This window comes from Mercenaria mercenaria, chromosome 6 (genome assembly GCF_021730395.1).
Source record: "Mercenaria mercenaria strain notata chromosome 6, MADL_Memer_1, whole genome shotgun sequence".
Classification (NCBI taxonomy): domain Eukaryota; kingdom Metazoa; phylum Mollusca; class Bivalvia; order Venerida; family Veneridae; genus Mercenaria; species Mercenaria mercenaria.
The window spans coordinates 32,195,775-32,216,267 of NC_069366.1; the positions used below are offsets into that span (position 1 = coordinate 32,195,775).

At 35.9% G+C, this 20,493-nt stretch overlaps 2 protein-coding genes across 2 annotated transcripts; one reads left to right on the forward strand and one right to left on the reverse strand.

The window, feature by feature from the left end:
• Positions 1-29: 29 nt before the first annotated feature.
• On the forward strand, positions 30-5,214 carry LOC128546122 (uncharacterized). Its single transcript, XM_053546746.1, has 3 exons — positions 30-208; positions 3,908-4,050; positions 4,946-5,214. The coding sequence occupies exons 1-3, from the start codon at positions 87-89 to the stop codon at positions 5,212-5,214; spliced, it is 534 nt and encodes a 177-aa protein (XP_053402721.1). The 5' UTR covers positions 30-86.
• A 1,174-nt stretch (positions 5,215-6,388) lies between these two features.
• On the reverse strand, positions 6,389-15,197 carry LOC128546014 (eukaryotic translation initiation factor 2 subunit 2-like). The gene is made up of 7 exons (XM_053545553.1): positions 15,011-15,197; positions 12,292-12,374; positions 10,234-10,387; positions 8,729-8,814; positions 8,099-8,247; positions 7,441-7,497; positions 6,389-6,507 (listed from the first exon to the last, which is right to left on the reverse strand). Exons 1-7 carry the CDS (start codon positions 15,153-15,155, stop codon positions 6,396-6,398), a joined length of 786 nt encoding a protein of 261 aa, XP_053401528.1. The 5' UTR covers positions 15,156-15,197; the 3' UTR covers positions 6,389-6,395.
• Between the last annotated feature and the right edge of the window lie 5,296 nt (positions 15,198-20,493).

The following is a 20,493-nucleotide window of genomic DNA, read 5'->3' on the forward strand; positions in this document are numbered from 1 at the left end:
CGTCATATAAAGTTGCTGACATCATCACCTGTTACTTATGAATTTTACACAGTATAAATAAATAATTTGGAAGAGGTTGACTCAATATGTGGCAGTATATTGAAAAGATTTTAGAAGCTATTAGAATAAAGAAGCTGTTGGCCCGCCTCTCAAGAGCAAAGGAAAACGCACTGAGGGAGCTGATAGGGTTACCACCGAAAACATCATGGTTAGTTTCAATATCTTTTTCATGAAGATGATACTGGTTGGCGACCCAGAATTTCGGACGACCCAGGAAATCGGACAGTCGCGTAAACGCTTATTTTTGTGTTATATTTGATCATTTGTTGACAAGTACAAAGACGATTGCATTATGTGCAACATCATCTGCAATAATTGCAAATCGGTAAGTAAAACTTACAAAATTTGAATATTTACATTTGTTCACGAAATGTTGTGACAGCTCTCGCTGGGGGAAGCTGTATGTGCTTTCAGTGCGCATGCGCCTACTTGTTTTGAGGCCCCAACATTATTCAAGGGGTACTCATCTACAAACTGCTAAATGCAGACGAGAAAATTGCGTGTTTTAAAACAAGTGTCAAGGTTTTCCCGATAATAACACGAGTTCAATGCGTTTAAACCAAATTGTTTTACCTTGAATTTTGTGTCGTATATAGGCCAGCCGGATATTTTAAACTTTTGACAGCCTTATATCAAACATTAATAGTTGAATGTAAACAAGGTAAACATGTCTTTTTATCATTAACACCGACCTAAACGTGATTCTGCGAGACAAAAATGATGATAATTAGCGTTTTCCTACTGTCCAATTTCTGGGTCCGGCAACAAGCTAAAAGAGTTAGATTTACGTACCCTCTTTCGGGCCTCAGTGACGTGTTCAGTTTATTTTTATATACAAACAAATTGGCGTTTTGCGTCACCGAAGAACTGAACTTGATTCAGGTAACATTTCATGGAGCTTGCACTAAAAATGAAAATATGACAGCTGAAAAGGGTGTAAAATTGTCCGAATCTGGGTCGCCAACCAGTAGGGCATATTAAGTTGTGTTGCACTTAAAGGTATACTAGACCTAAATTTCATATTTGAAAACATGAACAAATGCTACATACAGTATAGCATAAAATTAACAAGTTTATTTGTTTTGACAGTACTAGCGTAAGTTAAATATAGTACACGCTGTATACATGTATGGCTTAACACTGTATGAATAAGAATACCTTCCTATTTAGCTAAAAGTGATAAAATATGAATTTACCTCTACAGTACATGTTTTGATATACTACCATATTTCGTTTTAAAACACGCTACTTTCACTTCCCACTGCAATGACGTCATAGCTCTTGGCCAAGGCTTGGGCTGCTTGATTCAGATAACATAGTTTTCCATGTATTAAATTTCTCTTTTCTTACATGAAAATGACCCAATTGGTTGTCTTATATGCAACTTATCAAAAGCTTGGTGGGCAGTTTATTCCTGTAATGTGCGCGAAAATCCATAACGCTATAGGAATGTATACTGTGCAAAGTTTTGTCTCAGAGTTTACTTTCTTAAAGCGCGTTGTTTTCATGTTAGTCTGGGAATTTCCACTGGGGCCAGACCAGAAAGAAAATGCCTCAGTACATGTTATACCCTGCCCCTAGGTATTCTATAAGAACCATGATCATGAAGGGAAAAATATACTAACCCTTTTCAATCGCGCATTTCATACCTAAAACACGCCGTTCCGTAAATGTGTACTATGGATATCAAACAAGTGGTAATTTATCTTCCATTGTGTACCGGTCACATATCTTCAATACATTTTATCTTAGAAAAACAACGCGTAGTTTATAGTTATTTCAACGTTTCACAAAAAACTTGCTTGAAGTTCCGTTCTAGATTACAAAACTATTCTGATTGGCTAATGTGAAAATGTATGTCAATCGTCATTTTACTACACGTGTTCGCTAAATGTGAAAATGCAGCATAAATGTGCAAAATGAATAAAATAAACAGAACAGATGCAGACCAATGTACGAGTTCAAATTAAAGATCATATACAGGATGAATTTCATTGATCATTTCGAGTTTTATTGTAAAAATGTGATTTTTTTAAATTCTGTTTTTGTTTGTTTACAATTCCCCAAACATGTGCACACTGCCGTGACCTCTGGATGTTCATTAGGGAAGATCAACCAAGTTTTTTCTGTAACGTTGACGAAAGCATAAAATATGTTGATAATCTCAGCAATATGGAAACTGGTGCACGATGGAAGATAAAATATCGCTTGTTCAATATACTAGGTACCCATTCACCGAACTGTGCGTTTAAGTTGAGAAATTTACGATTGAAACCTGGTTAGTCACGGGTGGTAAACGCGCAGTCCAATTCCCGCTGGTAATACGCCTAAAATGGGTTGCGCAACGTCCGGTGCTGGTGTTGCGCGTAAAAAAAGACGAAATTGAGGTATGTGAAGTTATGATTTTGCTTAGTATGAGACAAGAATGAATTTTCTTGAAAAAAAGCAAAATGCTATTCGACACAAATATGATAATACATCATATGTGTAAAATATCTGGTTTGTAAATTATGATTCGGCTCTATTATCACAAAAACTCAGAGGACAAGAAGCGTGAAAAAAGTATGAAATCAACAAAGATGGACGTTTCTGACCTCATATATATGCCTAATCTGAGGACATTTGATGCCTTTTATGATAACTCAACTGTTATAAAGTAACGAATATCAAAATTATTTGCTTCAAATCCTGCTTACGGGGACATAATTGACAAAACAAAATCGGGAATGGGGTTGCGCACCGGGAAAGGAGTTTCTCGTATACATCATAATGTATATAATGTATACACGCAACTCCATTCCCGGGGCGCAACCCCATTCCCGATTATTTTTTTTGCCAGTCTTTCCCCCAAAAGCAACATTTCATTCAAGTGTATGTAATATTCATGACTGTTTTACACGTGTTTGATCATTAGAAGCGTCACATTTCCAGAAAGAAGGCACAAGAGTTAGAAAATTGGCATTTTTCATGATTTCATGCTTTTTTGACAGTTCGAGCCAGCAGAGTTTTCGTGATAACAGAGCTGATTCTTAAATTAATAAGTTGGTATTTCACACATATGATCTTTATTCATTTTTGTGTCGAATAGCATTTTGCTTTTTTCGAAAACACTCGTAAATGTGTCATTATTTACAAAAACAAAAACTCACCTACCTCGATTTTGTATATATTGATGCGCAACACCAGCACCGGAAGTCGCGCAACCCATTTTTAGCGTATTCCCAGTGGGAATTGGATTGCGCGTTTACCACCCGTGTTAGTATATTTTCCCGTTCATGACCATGGTTCTTATAGAATACCTAGGGGTAAGGTGTAACATGTACAGAGGCATTTTCTTTCTGTTCTGGTGCAAGTGGGAATTTCGAAAGTTTTAATACAACAAGAAATTGAGCAAAAAGTGTTATTTCCACTCCTTACATTGGACTTTAGCTTTTAAATATTTTTTTTCAAGGAAAAGAAAGGCGTTTCAACAAAATGCACTAAGATATTCACAACACCCATCCATATATCTCATTATTATCAATGTTTATATTAATTTCGTATTTTCCATGCTTGCTAATATTTCAAACAAAACAAATATTTATCAATTCTAAATATTTCACAATTTTATTCACATAAAGCGTCGAGTGTTTGAGGTTTGGGTTCGATCCCCGGCCGCGTCATTCCATATACTTGAAGAATGGTACCAGTGGCAGTGAGTAGCTCCCTTGTTAGACAATCGACCTAAAATAAAGTATGCATAAGCTAAAACAGATTTCAAAACCAGACTTTGGTAAACTTTCAATTTAATGTAAAAGGACACAAGTAACGCCCTCTGGTCCTAACACCTATTTGCTTTGTCTTCCAGGTTTGATGAGTGTACCACAACTTTCATGACAATTATGAAGGATAAACTTTGCCAGACATTCTGTCCGTGCTGTGTGTATGACATAAACAGACGCAAAAAACGGCCATCATGTTGGACAAGTCCTACATTCAGGGAGTTTTTAGGTAACATAAGTCACATCAAAAGGACTTCTTTTTATTGTTCTTCACTTTCATTTTTGAACATCTAAAAGACGATGTCTTTTGAAAATGAAATGGATATTAATTTGCACTGAGCGATTGTTTATCGTTTCAACAGCACTTTAGTGCAAGTAAGGTTGTCTATACTGTGATAATAAATCTAATACTGAATCTAATTTTCCTATCCTGGTTGCCCAACCAAGATAGAGTTATTTTATCATAAGTATAAATTTGATAAACATACTTTGCTTAAGGAAATGTATAAATATTAGACATGTTGTAATATATATTTGTAAAATATTTGCATTAAAAATTATGTATTTAGATGGAATTCATTAGAAACGCAAATTTGAAAAATTATTATTACCTCCCTTTGCCTATCTTGGTTGCGCAACCAAGATAGATTGGAAATAAATGAATTCAGAAGCTTCACACAGCTTTTAAACTTGCATTTTGGTTCAGATTGTTCAATAGTTGATATGTCTATCAAATGCAAATGTAAAACTAGACATTGTATCGAATTAAAAAGAAATACCCAGCTTTTTATACACTTTCATATTAAAGGGGAGTAATTACAAAATTTTATAAAAATAATAAAATATACATTTCAAATAGGAATCTAACTCTATGTAATCGGTCTTTTTGTTCCTTAAATAATTCTCTACCAGAATATACAAAAAGTAAAAAATGTCATTAAATGTTGTTTAAATGTGATTGACCACCTTTAAGGTCTTCTAGGCGGTATTGTATTTACCATGATATCGTATCTCATGCTGCAGATATTGCCTTGCCTTTTATGTTATGTTTGCTGTAAATGACATTAATGGTGATTTAACTTCAGTTTCATATCAAAATTCTTTAGATAATGCTTTGCTTTTAGGTTTTCTGGGAGGCATTACATTGACAATGATCTCGTTTTTAATACTCGTCTACCAGATGGAGATGCCGCCTGAAACTGCGTTCCCTCTTTGCGCATTAGGAGGGCTCGTGCTAACTTTGACGATGGCATTCTCAATGAGTGTTCGATGCCTCGTGCTCCTCATGCTACCACAGTTCTTTTCTGGTAAGTATGGAATCCTTTTAGATCCATGTTGTATTTCACATTCTCAACATGGGGAGCAAAAATTGTCTTCGTTATTAAAGAGATAATAATAATCATTTGGGAAACACTGTGATAATTGTTAGAAGAGGCTAGTGAATGTTTTTAACAAGCATGCTGTGTACATAGTTAGTGACGTGGGGACTTGTGACGTGGCCATAAAATGTTTCCGTAGATATGCATATACTAAATTATTTTATTTAGGGCATATAACAGACTTTTCATAAAAGCAACTTACATTCACATTATGATCGCATTTATGTTGCTCTTAAACTAAAGAATTATTTCATAAATCTGTAAAAAATAAAACAATTGTTTAAAGGTCCATTACTAAGGGAAAGTGAGTTGGCAATTTTTTTCATAGCCAGTGCATAGACTTCTGCAAGACACTAAATAATGAAGATTGGCAGGTCAAAATTTACAGAAGGTCTTTGGAACTCAACGAAATGTAAATCTGACCAGTTCAAGAAAGTAACCGAGATTTTATGGCGATACAAGTTGTGGGCCAGTTTAGTAAAATTCAAATTATAAATAAAGCTACTGTTGTGCAGACAAGGTCAAAATAGCTAATTTTGGCCCTTTCAGGGGCCATAACTCTGGAACCTGTAATGGGATCTGGCCAGTTCAAGAAAGGAAACGAGATCTTATGGTGATACAAGTTGTGTGCAAGTTTGGTTAAAATAAAATCATAAATGAAACCACTATCGTGCAGACAAGAAATTGTTGACGGACGCACGCAGGGACGCACGAGACGGACTGACGACGGACGAAGGGTGATCACAAAAGCTCACCTTGTCACTATGTGACAGGTGAGCTAACAAAACATGCATTCCACAAACATGATACACCTTAAACAGGGAATATTTATCACTGATTCGAAGTCCAAATATGGTTTGTATAATCAACAATGTTAGCAGTATGATCTATATACTTTTAAAGTAAAGGACAGAGTTAAGAAAGGGGCACATTAATGGGTACCATTAATTTAACCTTTGACCTTGAGCTAGAGATGGTCATGCTGAGCATAATCCATAGCTATGTAAAGGTGATCATTGCTGCAAATATATGCTCAAATCCCTTGATGAATGACAATGGACCAGATAATGCAATAAACCTTTGATCCCAAGTGTGACCTTGACCTTAGAGCTAGCTAGAGGTAGCTGTGTATGCAACGTATTGTCATGTAATGGGGAACATTTATGGTACCTGTAAGCCATTAGTTCCAGTGAGGTTACAATACAAAGAAAGCATACTTACTAATATATCTTCTTAAAACATTTTCTATTTGTTTTTGGTTAAATCTGCCTCTAATAATTAGCTGATTGTTTCCGTCTACTGAACCACTGCAAAAATAAAACAGTATCATATACAGTATTTAATGCAGTCAATCAATTTAAAAGGTTCATGCACTTTCAAATAGAAGAGTACTTTTAGAAAGGTAACTGTGTTTTAAAATATTGTTTTTCCATTTACAAACATAGTTATACAGAGACAAATTTACACATATCCAAAGAGGACATTAAACTTCTTAAAATGAGGTTTTCCATGGAGTTTGTCATAGCTGTTTGTCTAACATGCATTTAAATTTATCAACAAAACAGTGGTCTAGTGGTAACATGCTTGACTAGTCAATGCAGAGGTTTGAAGTTTCAATCCTTGTCAAGGCAACGGTAATTTCTGACTCTGAGAGGCTATTGAGTGTCTCGCACCAAACTAACAGGCTAGTACCGCTTCTCCCTGACAGGGGTTGGAGAACTTGGTGTAGGGTGACCCTTGACATTTGCGAAGAAATACCTTATAGATGGTAAGATGGGATGCAAGGAAAATCAGATGGACAACACCAAAGCTATATTAGTTATTTGCAAAAACAATATACCTACTGTTCAAAGGCATGTGGGTGGGGGTCATGAAAATATAAGTTGTACTATTAAATATTGTCCCCTTTTGACAGGTATAAGCAACCTGCATTTACTAGCTTAAACACAAGAAATATTAACCCCTTACCCTGCTGAATTCTTATAATGAACTTGTCCATCTTTCAATTTTTCAATTTGGACAGTACCATTAACTGTTAAAAGGGGTGCTTACCAAATGATACTGACTGAATGGCGAACAGTGCAGATTATGATCTACACAGGTCGCAAAGGCAGAATCAGTTGTGTCCAGCATGATAAGTGTTAAAGACACTCATCTTTCACTAACTACTGCATCATCAGACATTGAATAAAATCTAGAAAATTGTCATTAACAAAGTAATTTTAAAACCAAACACATACCTGGTACCCAATTCAGCTAATAAAAATGCTAATACGTGTTTTGACTGCCTGTGCAACCTAAAATGAGAATATAAAATACCTTAGCATACATATAACAAATTACTGGAAGTCATTATGACAAGACAGGGATATAGTTTTCTATCATGATGAAATTAAATGAACAGAAGTTGTTCTATGGTAAATGACTAAAGGGAGGCAAATCCTATATAAATTTTACTACTGTTTTTGGGAACACCATTGAAGTGGACATGTTCCTTGAATATTACCATTTTAACAAAGATCCTCACATGTGAACAAGATTTTGGAAGGAGCTATATTCTCTGTCTATCTTACATTATGGAACTGTTACAAGTTCAACATTCATGCAAACTCCACTTAACAGCAAATACCAGCAAAAAAAACCTAATTTTCGAGTTTCTGGAAGATTTGACTCAAAATGAAATTCAGCAGTCTCAGCAATCCTGTTCCCAGACAGAGTGCTGTGGCTTTCACTGCAAGAAATGTATACCTCAGTGCACATGAGCCATTTACAAAATATCTTCAACACACAACTCATGTTCAAACAGTGAGCAAGAATATGTAATTCCTATGTACATCTATAAATTACAAATTCCCTTTTGAAATTTTTACACCCACAGATATGCAGAAATGGACTTACATTCTACTAATTTCAGCAAAATTTGCAAATGAGGTTCTTCTAGCACCTGCTCTGAGGACTTGAGGAGGTCTCATAACAATCTTCTTCTTCTCTCCCGTTACCATTTCTGGATTCTTTTCTCGTATAATGTCAAACACTCTAGTGAGCAACTGTTAGATAGGAGAATTGACAATTTTAATTATCAGGAAGTGTTAAACAAATTTTTACTGACATGCCCTGCATTAAAAAGGGGCCTGTGAATGTTTCACCTAAGGAAAGGGCAATAAAATTTGCCAAATTTGTTTTAAAATTTCAACTTCAGTTGTTCTTGTAAATCTAGCAAGGATTAGTCATGTAACTATTTACAGTGCTGGACTGTCAAAGTGGATCATTTTTTTTTACATCAACTAACATCTGAATATTTTACAGTATGATAAATTATGAACACAGAGTGAGAATCCAGCATTGTTTTAACACTTTTTCTTCCCCATTTGAGTGTACAAGTCAACAATATCCGTTTTTTCTAAAAAATTATTTGACCAATCCTATTCAATACTAGAAAAGAAAATATAATGTACAAGTCAACAATGAGTCAATTTTTCTCGAGAATTATTTCACCATAAATATTCAGTACTAGAAGAGAAAATCTACCTCGTCATATGAATAATCTCTGTCGGATCCTACCCAAGCCTTGCCCTTTGCACTTCCTGATTTCTTATCACCATCAGTTGCATCATCTATCAAATTTAGAGAGAAAATAAATCATAGTAATTTACCCTCCTTCACTTTCAAGTTTTACACTGCGCATATTATTCTCTTTTTAAAACTTATATCCTGTTAATTTGGAAAAAAATAACAGCAGCAAATGATACTAATCTTGAGTCAGAAATGTCTTAAACATTTGGACAGACTCAATCAAATGAGCCACACTTATGAGAAAACCAACATAGAGCGTTTGCGACCAGCATGGATCCAGACCAGCCTGCGCATCCGCGCAGTCTGGTCAGGATCCACGCTATTCGTTAATAGTTTCTCTACTTTCAATAGGCTTTGAAAGCGAACAGCATGGATCCTGACCAGACTACGCGGATGCGCAGACTGGTCTGGATCCATGCTGGTTCAAACGCACTATTTTGGTTTTCTCATGGCGTGGCTCAAATGGACTCTGATATTACTTTTCCTGGGTGCATTCTATGCTTATAAAGGCTCTTCTTCATAGGATATTATGAACTATCACAGAAGCAATCTATTAGTCCCATAAAAAAGTTTCCCCCTACTTGGATTCAGTGTTGTATATTTTCAGGTTCTTTTGGATCATGAAGTGAATTCAGTAATCAATGTAACACAATTCCACTAAAGCCGGTGCTAGAGTGCATGGGGGGTGTTGCACTTTCCATTACCTGTCATGAACAGACTCAATCAAACTGAGCCTGCTATTACTTTTCTTAGTAGCTTTCTATGCTTCCAAAGGATCTTCTTACAGACTTTATTTAAACAATGTTCAGTCTTACCAGTGAATCTACAAAGGCAAACCCTCAAGTTAGAATTCAACTAGTAAAACCAGGCATACCAAATGCCCTATTTTGTTAAAAGAATTAAATTTATTTATTTATTTATTTTGTTGGGTTTATTGTCGCACCGACACAATCTTAGGTCATATGGCGACTTTCCAGCTTTTAATGGTGGAGGAAGACCCCAGGTGCCCCTCCGTGCATATTTCATCACGAGTGGGCACCTGGGTAGAACCACCAACCTTCCGTAAGCCAGCTGGATGGCTTCCTCACGTGAAGAATTCTACGCCCCAAATGAGGTTTCGAACCCACATCGATGAGGGGCAAATGGTTTGAAGTCAACGACTCTAACCACTCGGCCACGGAGGCCCCAAAAGAATTAAAGGAAATGGAGTAAAACAAGACACCAAAATCAACACTTCTTCATGTTTTGATGGCAAATCTTTTATCAGTTGCAGTAAAGAGAGGGTTTTCTTCTCTACAGCCACTTCATTTGGCCAGAGTGATAATTTAATAATGGTTTCGGAATGAATTCTATAAATCCTGTCAAAATTTATTTATCGAGTTATAACGTAACAAGTATGGTCAGAGGAGAAATCTGAACATGTGAAGAGTAAGCTTAAACACAATTACATTAGTACTCACAACTTTCTTCCCCACCATCTGGTTCTGGTTTAAATTCATCAAAATCGACTTTTTTCTTTTTCTTCTTCTTCATTGGTAGAGACAGATCAGCGTCTGTTACACCTATATCGGGTGCCCCTCCCCCATCCTCCACTACCTCGTCTGTACCGTCTGTCTATAAATGTCGTAACAAACTAAACTTTAGCAACCTGGCAATGGTCTTCTATGATTCTCACAAGGTAATGGTAAACTTGTTTTATTATTATATGATCAACAAACAACATGGGTAGGCTAAACAGCTCTTGTGCTACCAACATGGTATATTATCCAGCAACAGACTTTACTGATACTTACATTAGCTTATTTTGCCTCCAGACCTATGCCTTTAAATAGCGTGCACCAGGCAAAGGAGCTACCAGCACCCTTATTTCTCCCTTTCGTATGACGCACCTTGGGAGCAAATCCCCGACATTCCATGCTCAAAGCGAATACTCTACCACCGACCTTTTGAGACAGTACTACAGTCTACAGACTGCAAGCTGCGAGCCGCCTGAAAGGTCTGGCAGTTTTAGCCCTTATCATGCTGGACACTATTTATTATGCCTTTGTGACCAGTGTAGATCATGATCAGCCTGCACATCCATGCAGTCTGATCATGATATGCACTGTTCGCCATTCAGTCAGTATCTTTTTGATAAATGCCCCTTTTAGCAGTAAATGGTAGTCCAAATTTAAAGATGGACAAGATCATTATAGAAATTTAGCAGGGTAAGGGTTAGAGCAGATCTCACTCCGACAAATCTTTAATGTCCCTAAATGGATTTGATACATCAATTGTCATGCATTTCAAAAACTGGCTGACTTGTTTCCCATGATAAACTAGAGCTATCACTAAAGGTGATGAATGTACCCCCCGCATGCACTGACACAGTACACTGAATTTGACACACACAAGACTGCATAATTATGTGGACTGTATGTATACAGTATAGTAACAAAAAACAAAGTCCCATAACTATGCAGAATATTTATCTAAAAGAATGTAACATGCACCATGCACAACTAGGGTTGGTACTGATCACTTGTGTGAAGTTTCATTAAATTGTGTGCAAGGGTTTGGTAGATTAGGCACGCACAAGATTGCATATGCAGGCTGTATGTACATAGTATGTTAACAAGAAACAAAGTCCCATAACTCTGCAATTTTTGTCGCTGAAAGAACCTAACATGCCCCATGCACAACTACTGTTGTTACTGATTAGTTGTGTGAAGTTTCATTAAATTGTGTCAAGGGGATGAGGAGAGATGGTGCGTACAAGATTGTGTCTATGTATATAGTATAGTAACAAAAAAACAAAGTCCCATAACTCTGCAAATTTTTTTTCTAAAAGAACCTAACATGCCCCATGCACAACTACTGTTGGTACTGATCACTTGTGTGAAGTTTCATTAAATTGTGTCAAGGGGATGAGGAGATATGGTGCGCACAAGATTGTGTCTATGTATATAGTATAGTAACAAAAAAACAAAGTCCCATAACTCTGCAAATTTTTTTTCTTAAAGAACCTAACATGCCCCATGCACAACTACTGTTGGTACTGATCACTTGTGTGAAGTTTCATTAAATTCTGTCAAGGGGATAAGGAGAGATGGTGCGCACAAGATTGCGTCTACAGACAGATGGACAGATGACCAGACGGACAGACAGACAGACGGACAGACAACCTGAAACCAGTATACCCCCCCCTTACAACTTTGTTGTCGGGGGTACAAAAATGTCACAAAAGGAATATTTACTGAAAAGTATCCAAGGCTACAGATTTTGTATAGTACTTCTAATTCTGAAGGAACTTTTTTCTATATAAATTTTGACTATTTATTTCAGTAAGGCAACTTTTCTTTAGGTCCAACAAAAATTGCAATTTTCTGGCCAGCTGTAAGGCAACCTGTGCACTCTTCCCTAAAATGTAGGCTTAAATGGAGGTTAGTTCATAGAACAGGATGTCTAGGGATAGCGTGACAACTTCTGACCGTTGTCCCCTACATACATAAATATTTATTTGCACATGGTATACTTACTGGTAAAGCTTCTTTCAACTCCTCCATGTCCATCTTTTTCTTCTTTTTCTTTTTCTTCAAACCACCAAAGTCCAGGGACAATTCTGAAATTTCATGAAAATCATCGTAATGTTAATAGACACTAGGTATATTCAAGACATCTGGAGCATAACAAGAGGACCATGATGGTCCTGAATCGCTCACCTATCCCCACATGACCCAGTGTTGAACTGAGTATGACGTCGTTATTTCTATTATTTGACATAGTGACCTAGTTTTTGAGCACGTGACCTAGATATCATCAAGATAAAAAATTCTGACCAATTTTCATGAAAATCCATTGAAAAATATAGCCTCTAGAGAGGTCACAAGGTTTTTCTATTATTTGACCTAATGACCTAGTTTTTGAAGGCACGTGACCCACTTTTAAACTTGACCTAGATATCATCAAGATGCACATTCTCACAAATTTTTATGAAGATCTTGTAAAAAATATGGCCTCTAGAGAGGTCACAAGGTTTTTCTATTTTTCGATCTACTGACCTAGTTTTTGACCGCACATGACCCAGTTATGAACCTGACCTAGAGATCATCAAACTGAACATTCTCAACAATTTTCATGAAGATCCATTGAGAAATATGGCCTCTACAGAGGTCACAAGGTTTTTCTATTTTTTGACCTACTGACCTAGTTTTTGACCCCATGTGACCCAGTTTCGAACCTGACCTAGATATCATCAAGGTGAACATTCTGACCAACATTCATGAAGATCTCATGAAAAATATGGCCTCTAGAGAGGTCACAAGGTTTTTCTATTTTTAGACCTACTGACCTAGTTTTTGACCCCAAGTGACCCAGTTTCGAACCTGACCTAGATATCATCAAGGTGAACATTCTGACCAATATTCATGAAGATCTCATGAAAAATATGGCCTCTAGAGAGGTCACAAGGTTTTTCTATTTTTAGATCTACTGACCTAGTTTTTAATCCCACGTGACCCAGTTTCGTAAATTAACCTAGATATCATCAAGGTAAACATTCTGACCAATTTTCATGAAGATCCATTGAAAAATATGATCTCTAGAGAGGTCACAAGGTTTTTCTATTTTTAGACCTACTGACCTAGTTTTAGACCGCACGTGACCCAGTTTCGAACTTAACCTAGATATCATCAAGGTGAACATTCTGACCAATTTTCATGTAGATCCATTGAGAAATATGGCCTCTAGAGAGGTCACAAGGTTTTTCTATTTTTAGACCTACTGACCTAGTTTTTAATCCCACATGACCCAGTTTCAAACTTGACCTAGATATCATCAAGGTGAACATTCTGACCAATATTCATGAAGATCTCATGAAAAATATGGCCTCTAGAGAGGTCACAAGGTTTTTCTATTTTTAGACCTACTGACCTAGTTTTTGACCCCACGTGACCCAGTTTCGAACTTGACCTAGATATCATCAAGGTGAACATTCTGGCCAATATATATGAAGATCTCATGAAAAATATGGCCTCTAGAGAGGTCACAAGGTTTTTCTATTTTTAGATCTACTGACCTAGTTTTTGACCCCAAGTGACCCAGTTTCAAACCTGACCTAGATATCATCAAGGTGAACATTCTGACCAATATTCATGAAGATCTCATGAAAAATATGGCCTCTAGAGAGGTCACAAGGTTTTCCTATTTTTAGATCTACTGACCTAGTTTTTAACCCCACGTGACCCAGATTCGTAAATTAACCTAGATATCATCAAGGTAAACATTCTGACCAATTTTCATGAAGATCCATTGAAAAATATGATCTCTAGAGAGGTCACAAGGTTTTTCTATTTTTAGACCTACTGACCTAGTTTTTGACCCCACGTGACCCAGTTTCGAACTTGACCTAGATATCATCAAGGTGAACATTCTGACCAATATTCATGAAGATCTCATGAAAAATTTGGCCTCTAGAGAGGTCACAAGGTTTTTCTATTTTTAGACCTACTGACCTAGTTTTAGACCGCACGTGACCCAGTTTCGAACTTGACCTAGATATCATCAAGGTGAACATTCTGACCAATTTTCATGTAGATCCATTGAGAAATATGGCCTCTAGAGAGGTCACAAGGTTTTTCTATTTTTAGACCTACTGACCTAGTGTTTGACCCCACGTGACCCAGTTTCGAACTTGACCTAGATATCATCAAGGTGAACATTCTGACCAATATTCATGAAGATCTCATGAAAAATTTGGCCTCTAGAGAGGTCACAAGGTTTTTCTATTTTTAGACCTACTGACCTAGTTTTTGACCCCACGTAACCCAGTTTCGAACTTGACCTAGATATCATCAAGGTGAACATTCTGACCAATTTTCATGAAGATCTTGTGATATATATGGCCTCTAGAGAGGTCACAAGGTTTTTCTATTTTTAGACCTACTGACCTAGTTTTTGAAGGCACGTGACCCAGTTTCAAACTTGACCTAGATATCATCAAGATGAACATTCTGACCAACTTTCATAAAGATCCCATGAAAAATGTGACCTCTAGAGTGGTCACAAGCAAAAGTTTACGGACGCACGACGACACCGCGCGATCACAAAAGCTCACCTTGTCACTTTGTGACAGGTGAGCTAAAAAACCTGCTCTTCAGCAAGTGTTAACAGTCCCGGTCATACTCGTGTTAATGGCCTCAACCTGCAGCACTTTAATAATACTAAACTTTGAAAAAAAGTTCTCAAACTAAAGGATACCTTCATCCACTGGTTTCTCTGGGACTTGTTCTGTGTCACCTCCTTTCTCTTCTGTAACTGTGTCTTCGGCAGGAGTCTCTGCCGGTGCATCTTCTACAGCATCAGGGTCAAAACCAGTCTTCTTTTTCTTCTTCTTCTTCTTCATACTAGGGTCAAATGGTAACTGAAAGGAAATGTGCAACGTTCTTAACTGAATGAAAAACTGATTAAACCAGACTTCCTGAAATTTTGTCAATATACACGACAAGTCAAAAGAAAATAGGAGGGGGGCAATAAAGCTGTTAATCATAACCTGCAGATATACAACATCGAGACATAGTAGGGCAAATTGGCTGAAAGAGGCAAACCGTAAAGCATGGCTGAATTCAGAACTCTCTGTATAGATCTAGAAATACCTGCTACAGATATATTTGAACTTCTGTGTGAATGTTTTAAAGGCACTGAACCAACAAACAACAAGAGGACCAAATGGTCCTAGGTCGCTAACCTTAGGAACATCTGGAATAATCCTGCTGAAAGTGTGACTGAAGAAACTGTTTCATACAGGGAGGAAATACGTTAGAAACATGAACTGAAGTCTATGCAGGACAAAGCGTACCACTGCACTAGCATACCATTTCGTAAAGAGCTATAAAAATAAATAGATCAGCAACTTGAAAGGCAAATAGAGCAAATCTCGCCAAAAAAATGTGACCACTGAATGAGATCTCGTTTACCGGAAGTGGCGTGTTCTCCACGCGCCATTTTGCATGCGAAAGCAATTATTCATCGCAGGGCCTCCGCTGTCGATCGCCAATGTCGCCATTTGCGATAATTTTAAGAATTTGGCGCTAAATTTTGCGAACTGGCGAAAATAAGTGGCGCATAGTTTTTTTTTCCTCGGCATTTGTTTTTTCCGTAGTGATATAAGCGGCCCAATAATTGGTTCCCGATACACATGTTTACCTAGACGCTGGTAGTGAATAAAATCGATAACCAGTCTAGGCAGTGTTGACAATTCGACTATTGAAGTTGGTTGACACTTTGAGAAGATAATTGTGTAATAATGTGTGAATTGATGATTAACCAGTAATCAAAACATCTGCCAGCTTGTATGTTTGACCTCTGCCGAGAATTCACCAAAATTAACGCCGATTACGGTGTACTTTATGTGTTGCGATTTTTTACAAAAAAAAAAGATCGACATGTTTGTGGCATGCAGTTGTATGACTGACGAATTTTAAATTAGTACGAAAGACACATTTAATTTGTTAGTTTTTGCAAGATAATTTTGTAATTCCTCACATCGACCTCAATTTGTATCCTGGACCTGGTTAATTTCTTTGAAATGTTCAGAAGCTGGAAGATATCACTTGCTACCATGGCTTCTTAAAAATCATTAGACAAGTGTTCAACTCGACCTTTTAGAATAGAAAAAAATCCGAATTTTCCTTTCCGAAAATAAATGAGTCCTGAAAAATTGGTTATTCTGACCAAAGAGCTATAAAAATAAAAATTACTTCTACAATAAACTAATGCACCTTCAAAACATGTTATTATTCCTAATGAAATTATTTACAATATTTTATTTCTCTATGCACACTATGACAGCCAACTAAGAGAAATAAAAGTGGCTCAGAACTTTGGCTCAAAAATGGCTCTAAAGTGGCTCCAACTTTTTCAAATTGGCGAAAAGGTTGGCGACAAGTATGAAAAACCCAGAGGAGGCCCTGCATCGGTAAATTAATTATCTCCGTATGACCACACTTCTTTTGATGGTAAGAAACGTGTACTTTGTTCTAAAGACTATTTCGTATTAAACTAATGTTGTTTTAGAAGCTTACATGTATTTTCAATGTAGTTTTAAAGGTACAAATTGTAACTCCATGCTCGCCCATGTTTGTTTTTACTAAGATAACGCCGATTCACGCCCTGAGTCTGACATGAGATTACAGCCAGTTGCCATTCAGTGTATTTTATACTTCTTTGCATTTCAGGACGAAGCGTACCACATATGAAATATATAATGTGAAATCAGTAACAGTGGGATGCTATTCAGATAGGTGTTAATAACACATTAACCTGCCCAATAACCATGAGTACATTATGAGCTTTTGAATTACTTTAAATGTTCGAGTGTATTAGACAGAACTCGTGAAAGACTTTTTTTTACTTTTTTTAATTATTTCTTAAGATAATTTAAAGTATTATAATACTTGTGTTGGATAATTAATATCTTTAAACAAAGGTACAAATTAATTATTGTTTTATTCTAATTAAGGAGGTAGGTTACCTTGTTACCAGGGTAAATTCAAATTAGTTGAACCGCAGTGATTTTTGTATTTCGTGTAATTTAATGTTTTAACTGATACAATCTCAGTTCCGTTTATCTCTATCCCTTCAAGTACAATTTTTATCCAGGTTTGAAGTACATGACCCTCTTAAGGTATTTTATATAGAAAGAAGAAGGAAAATACGGATATTTAACACTTTTCAGTGTATTCTGGTTTCAATGTTATCCGTAGAAGTCTGCATAATTAATAGTTTTACTAGTATGCGCATTAGCTTTCTAATAAAAGCTTAAAATGTATATGTCGCGGGGCTCGTGTTTCCATGGTAACGCATTTTCTCTCATTTTCAAACAATTATGTATGAAAACGGGTTTTTCGACGGCTTCAGTGCCATTCTGTTATTGACCAACATGGCATATTTGAGTAATATGATTAGCAAAAGAACAAGAACTTTACATGGTACTATGTTTTTCTTAAAATTTTAGAGTAACCATGGCAACAGAGATGTTTAAAATAGCTTATATGTTACTTTTTATCGTAATTTCTTATAAAAAATATATTATATAAAATTATCTTTCTTGTTAATGTAGCTTTAAAACATCTTATTTCTAACGTTAGTAATATTTTCGTATGAATAGCAGTTAATTTAACAAATTTCACAGCTTAAAATACTTACAGCAGTGCCCGTCGTCTGACGTTTTTATTAAAAATCGTTCTGCATGCTGCTATTATTCTTATGGATATTGTTGAAATGAAAATAAAAAGCCGAAGCTGTGTTCCTTAAATAGACCAGTGTCAACGCTTTTGAATTTTACAATTAGACATATAGGTCACGGGCTTCGTTTCCATGGTAACATCAATTTAATTCAAGACACCATAATTTTATACTGAAATTTGAACAAATTTAGAGCTTAGTTTTAGTATTTAAGTAACAAATTATCAACGGAAACTTGGAAATAGGTATAACAAATCAAACTGTCCATTTTTTATTTGTAAATGACCGTAATAAGTTACCTTTCAGCCAACTATATTCCCAATCACATCAGTTACCATCGTCCATTTTCTTACATTCCGCATAACATTTCAATATAATTACATAAAAGAAGCAAAATATTGATCATTTTTCAGAGCAAAAGACTAATAAAAAGTATTTCAGCAAATAATGGCTGTTTAAAAACAGTTCAAATAAAGTAAAAGCACAGAATAACGTACTTTCAAAATAAAAGCTATTAATTTTGCGCGGTAACTGACACGTAACGTCATGACGTCAATGACGTTCATTTTAAGGCAACAATGTTTTGAAGCGTTTCTGCGGCAATTCATTCATTACTTCTGCATTATTAAACCATTAAACATAAGATCGGAGGCAAGTTCAAGATTTATTTCCAGAAGAATGGATATACAAACACATTTAGTTTGTCGTAAACTTCGTCGTAAATCGTCACGTTAGCTTCCGGTTGGACATGCGCACTTACATAAATTAAGGTAACCTACCTCCTTAAATACATGTCTTCCATATTAAAGTAGATCTACATGTATTTTTTCATTAAAACAATAGTTGGCAAATGTTTATTTTTTTTCACTCTATGGTACGCTTCATCCTATGAAGTGGTACACTTCGTCCTGGTACTCTTGTGCAGTGGTACGCTTTGTCCTACATTCAACTGAAGTGATATCTGAATCAGATATTCATCCGTGCATACATCAGAGGTTTGGACTTGTTACAGACTATTTTGAATATATTTTTTTGTTCATTTGTTGACACTGTTCAAGTTCCGCTAAATTCTTTTACTATGTATTATACGTAGTAAAGATATTTAGCGGAACATGAACACAGTGTATATACATATATGACTCTAGTATAGAACATAAAAAAGGATTTAGTTACTAGCACCTGTCAGGTTGGGGAAGGTATCAAATTTAGCTAATTTAGCTATTTATAGCTAATATAGCTAAAAAGTGAACAAAAGAAATGCATATTTTTTCTCACCCTTGCTCATATTTTTAACACGAGCATCCTGTCACTGTGTCTATCTATTTCACACAATTTTCTACACAGAATTGATCAATGATTCAATCAAGTACAACATTTACCGATGCAGTTATTGTTAATTGCTTTGTTTAAGGACTTCGGACACTTTCTATATGAATTTGCCTACTCCAAGAGTGAAAAATAAACCACTAAGAAATAAGTATTTAGTTACATACACCATCAAAATACATATTTGAGATTATTTCTTAAAGTCAAATTTTCAATATTTGTTTCATAAAACGGTGATTTTTGCTTTAAATAGAATAACGTACCCTGTTATTATACATATAAAAGCTATTTTGCTTTATACAACATTGTTCCCACCCTTGCATCAAAACTATATTTGGCCAGCATATGTAGATATTAATTATACACATTTTCCGTGACTATTGTGTTGATGCAAGGGGTGGAACAGTACTTTTAAACAAAAAATATAACTACAGGGTGTTCCTAAATGTAAAGTAACCAATACTTTTTACATTCATGTTTAATAATTTGATTGTCACATATTTTTACATCTGTTTGTAACTCAGATACTATACAAATGTTTGAAAGTTTACACATAGGCATATTATACATGTATAGTAGTGAGAGAAGCAAATACTGTGAATATTATTCGTTGGGTTAAATTTTCATTGGCTTATCCTGGTTGTTTGTTGCAGTAGATTGGCAAATGTGGGCTGTAAAATACTAGCAACACACCAGGTAATCTTCTGCATGCCCTCCTCGTGACGCGCACCCCGTTAGCGATGAAGATGTTATTTGTTTTCCATTTGGTTTTATTATTTTTTGTATTTTTTATATATTTTTCATTTCTTTATTTTTTTCATCTTCTTCTGTGCATTTATATTTATTTCATTTAGACACAAACTAAATGTCACACACATTCATTACTTCATGTTCTTCCTTCTGTGAAAACTGAATTGAATATTGTTCTTTGCGGCGGACTAGGTGTAAACACCAAAAAAAGAGTCAATATGTGCACAGCAGATAATCTAATCCTGACTATAGTCCATCCAACAGAAATAACGCTTGGTATTGATATGCCTATGATGCATAGGTCCAGAGCAGGTCATGACAGTGACGGTTTCACATTCAGTGTGATGACACAAAAGTGATATGTCAAGTCGCTTTCCATGCAGATGACATATACAAATACGGCTAGACGCGAAAACAAACTA

Excerpts from the sequence above, each read along its gene's own strand:
- LOC128546122 (XM_053546746.1), top strand. The coding sequence starts at position 87 with ATGTGGCAGTATATTGAAAAGATTTTAGAAGCTATTAGAATAAAGAAG. Across the intron at positions 209-3,907 it reads TTACCACCGAAAACATCATG|GTTTGATGAGTGTACCACAA; the intron begins GTTAGTTTCAAT and ends TTTGTCTTCCAG. Across the intron at positions 4,051-4,945 it reads TACATTCAGGGAGTTTTTAG|GTTTTCTGGGAGGCATTACA; the intron begins GTAACATAAGTC and ends CTTTGCTTTTAG.
- LOC128546014 (XM_053545553.1), bottom strand. The coding sequence starts at position 15,155 with ATGAAGAAGAAGAAGAAGAAAAAGAAGACTGGTTTTGACCCTGATGCT. Across the intron at positions 12,375-15,010 it reads AGAGAAACCAGTGGATGAAG|AATTGTCCCTGGACTTTGGT; the intron begins GTATCCTTTAGT and ends ATGAAATTTCAG. Across the intron at positions 6,508-7,440 it reads TTAGCTGAATTGGGTACCAG|TGGTTCAGTAGACGGAAACA; the intron begins GTATGTGTTTGG and ends TTATTTTTGCAG.